General features: G+C 53.9%; 1 protein-coding gene across 1 annotated transcript; it reads right to left on the bottom strand.

Moving 5' to 3' along the window:
• Positions 1-6: 6 nt before the first annotated feature.
• Positions 7-2,990, bottom strand: ACAD8 (acyl-CoA dehydrogenase family, member 8; the record flags this gene model as incomplete). Its single annotated transcript, XM_008938552.1, has 7 exons — positions 7-104; positions 206-341; positions 743-880; positions 1,153-1,229; positions 1,491-1,600; positions 2,323-2,492; positions 2,890-2,990. Coding segments are annotated over 7 exons (830 nt in total), but the record flags the coding sequence as incomplete, so codon positions are not given.
• Positions 2,991-3,439: the final 449 nt, after the last annotated feature.

Genomic DNA, 3,439 nt, shown 5'->3' with positions numbered 1-3,439 from the left:
GGTTACCTGGTTGCTCGCCAGGGGTTCCCCAAACTGTTTGCGGACAGTGAGGTGCTCCTGGGCCAGAAGGAGACAGGCGTGAGCAGCTCCTAACGAACAAGAAGCTGGTGGGAGAGTCAAGGACACAGCGTAAATGTGAAGCTAATGCAGACGGGTGACAAGACGACCCTGCCCTCCTCCCCTGGCTCTCAGCTGTCTTTCTTACCAATGTTTATCCTGCCCCCATTCAGTCCCTTCATGGCAATGTTGAAGCCCTGCCCTTCGGCTCCCAAACGGTTGCCAACAGGAACAGCGCAGTCCTCGAAGATCACGGCTCGAGTTGGCTGGGAATTCCAGCCCACCTGGAATAAACAGAGCACCTTCCAGCCTGCCTGAGGAGCCGCAGAGCTCCGGCTCCCAGCAGGGAACTGCCCAGCCTGCTCTCAACCCCTCGGTCTCATTGCCAGGCTGCCAGAGTGTCTGTGGTCTGTGTGGTTTGGCCTCAGTGTGCTGAGCTGCAAAGTGGAAAGTGTTTGAGGAGAGGCACAGGTCCAACGAATGTGCCCGAGATGAAAGTCCTTCACTTACCGAAGGGATGGCTGCTGGGCAAACTTCACCAAAGCTGAACTTGGCTTGGAAAAAGCATTCCAGGCTGGGACTCCAGTCCCATCCAAGAAGAGATCCCTAATGCTATGCACAGAGTAACCCTTCTCTGTGCTGCACCTCCCTCAAGCACACACAAAGTAAAGCCCAAGCCTCTTACCTTCTTCTCTTTCTTGCCAAAGCTGAGCCCCGGAGTCCCCTTCTCCAGCACCAGGCAGGAGATGCCCTTGGGGCCTGGGCCTCCTGTGCGACACATGACAACGTATATGTCTGTGTCACCTCCCCCACTGATGAAGGCCTGCAGAAGGGCACAAGAAGAAAGAGGTGGCTTTGGTATGCTAGCCCTGAGCCTGCAGCAGCAGCAGCTGGGGTACAAAGATGGAGGGGCAAAGACACCACGCCCAGGAGGCATGTAGGGACCCAACTGTACTAAGCACCGGTGAATGCTCTGCAGAGCACATTCTACCTTGGGGGAATGTAGAGAGATGAGGACACAGGATATGGAGAGGACCCCAGGCCCCCTTCTGCATGCAGTGCCATCCAGCAGCTTTAGGAGGAGCAAAGAGGTACCTTGGAGCCATTCAGGACGTAGGTGTCCCCTTTTCTCTGAGCTGAGGTCAGCAGGGAAGCTGCATCACTTCCACTCCCTGTGCAAGAGGTAAGGAAGCAGCCAGTGAAGCAACAGGTCCAGAGCCTACAAACTCTCCTGGGGATCGTACCCAACAACACTCAGGATTGTGCCATGAGCATCTCAGCAATCACCATCTGCCCCTTCCCAGCTTCCCAGTGACTGCCCACATGAAAATGAAAAGAAACTTTTCACCTGCTGCTCCATGCAACGTTCGTGTCCAGTTAACCCATGTCAGGAGTGAGGGAAGGGAGAGGATTTCCTGGTTGAGGATGCTCACCTGGCTCAGTCAGGCAGTAAGAAGCAAATTTTTCCATGCTACAGAGCGATGGGCAGAACCTGTGCCTCTGTTCCTCATTGCCAAAGGTGTCGATCATCCAAACACACATGCTGGAGCAGGAGAGAAGGAGCAGCATTACAGGAAGCAAACATAGCCTTGGGAGGAAGGCAGGTCATACAAGAACAGCCCTGGCTGAACAGAGGAACAAAGCTCCGTGGGGTTCAGCCAAAAGCACTGAGCCTTGAAACGATATTGCTCCACCTCCAAACAGAACAAAATTAGGTGTCACAGAAGCCAGGAGGAAGACGATCACCTTCCATTCAACTCAGACTCGCTGCCTTGTGGAGCAGCAGGTTCCTATTTAACAGCCTCAGCATTCCCCTCAGCACCAAACTGCACCTGGAAGAAGGAGGCATCCTCACTCCATCTTCCCGTGCAGCACGAGTCTGCCACTGAACATGTCTGTACACGCAGGATCAGGGCCCCCTATCAGCTGGTGCCTCTGGGCTCTGTCACAGTAGGACCCAAGCACAAAGGCTTTTTCCAGGCAGGTTTCTATCTATAGACAGCTTAAGTGGCAGAGGAGGGAACAGAATCCAGAACTTAATCCCATCTCGCATGCCACAAAGCTAAAATTACTTCTTGCTGGCAACTCAGGTTTTGTAGCCTGTTTGTTTACTGCCACCAGATCCCCAGAGAGACGTGTCTGTTTGGATTCCCAACTGTAAATAATAAGCAGCACCAAGAGAACTGTCTGCAGCTGGATTCAGAGCCCACAGAGAGCCGTGTTTCTCAGCCAGGCCGACCTCCACGGCTGCGCAGGCACACTCACTTGTGGATGCTCATGTAAGCAGTGGTGCTGGTGCAGCCTGTTGATAAAGCTTCGAAGATCACGGAGGTATCGAGCCGTGACAGCCCCGAGCCACCCACGTCTGGCTTCACATAGATCCCACCAAATCCCAGCTGGGCTGCCTTCCGCATCGTATCCACAGGGAATATCTCCTGCAGGGACAGGCAGAGACAGCCCAACTGACAATCAGGTCAATTTGGTTATCCAGTCTCTTCTTTCTGGTACACCTGGGCTACCGAGTCCAGTTCCAAGCTCCTGCAGTCTTCAAGTTAATTGGGTGGGTTAAAGAAGAGGCAGCTACCTAGGATACATACCATCTTCATGAGTAAATTCAGCTTTTCAGATGACTGAATAGCCTGGCTAGAAAAGCTTGAAGGGCTTTCTGATGGCTTCCCACCCCAACTACAGCATCAGCTTCAAATAAAGTATCTCCAGATGGCATTACAGCGCTGAGGAGCAATTGCAGGAACCCCTCTGGTGAGGCCCAAGGATCACAACATGCTAAAGGAGGACAAGGTGAGCAGTGTAACCCTTCTGGGGCTGCCATACCTTTTCATCCCACTCAGCCATGTACGGAGCCATCTCCTTGGCAGCAAAATCAAAGGCAACTTTTTGGAATTCCTTCTGCTCCTCGGTCAGGCCAACAGATGCTAGAAAAGCAGGAAGAGATCAGAACACGCGTCTGCTGTGGGAAAGCCAGCACTGCCACCTCCTCCTTACCCCAAACAATTCAAAGTGTCCCTCAACTCAGACACTGCTGCAGAGACCATTTCTCTGTTCCTCGGGGCCATCATCAACCATGCTGATCAAAGCAAACAAAGCGGGCTCTGGGAGGGGGCTTTCTAAGGACTAACCAAACCCAGGGTCGCAGCTATCTGTCTGCTCGAGGCTTGCTACGTTGCAAGAGCGGGACCGGGCAGCACAGCCCAGGGCAGCTGTCACCCCGCCCCGCTAGCCGTGCTGCAAAACACAGGTACGGTCCTGCGGATTTGAAGAAGCGACACTGCTTCGGGCTGCCAGCTCACAGTCCAGCTCGAAAGCCCGCGAAGGTCTACCGAGGGTCCTGGTCGGAGGAAGGAGCGTTTCGCCGCAGGTGGGC

This window comes from Merops nubicus, unplaced genomic scaffold, assembly GCF_000691845.1.
Source record: "Merops nubicus isolate BGI_N331 unplaced genomic scaffold, ASM69184v1 scaffold48764, whole genome shotgun sequence".
In the NCBI taxonomy this organism is placed as follows: domain Eukaryota; kingdom Metazoa; phylum Chordata; class Aves; order Coraciiformes; family Meropidae; genus Merops; species Merops nubicus.
The sequence above is the reverse complement of the archived record's forward strand: the minus strand, read 5'-3'. Positions and strand labels throughout refer to the sequence as shown.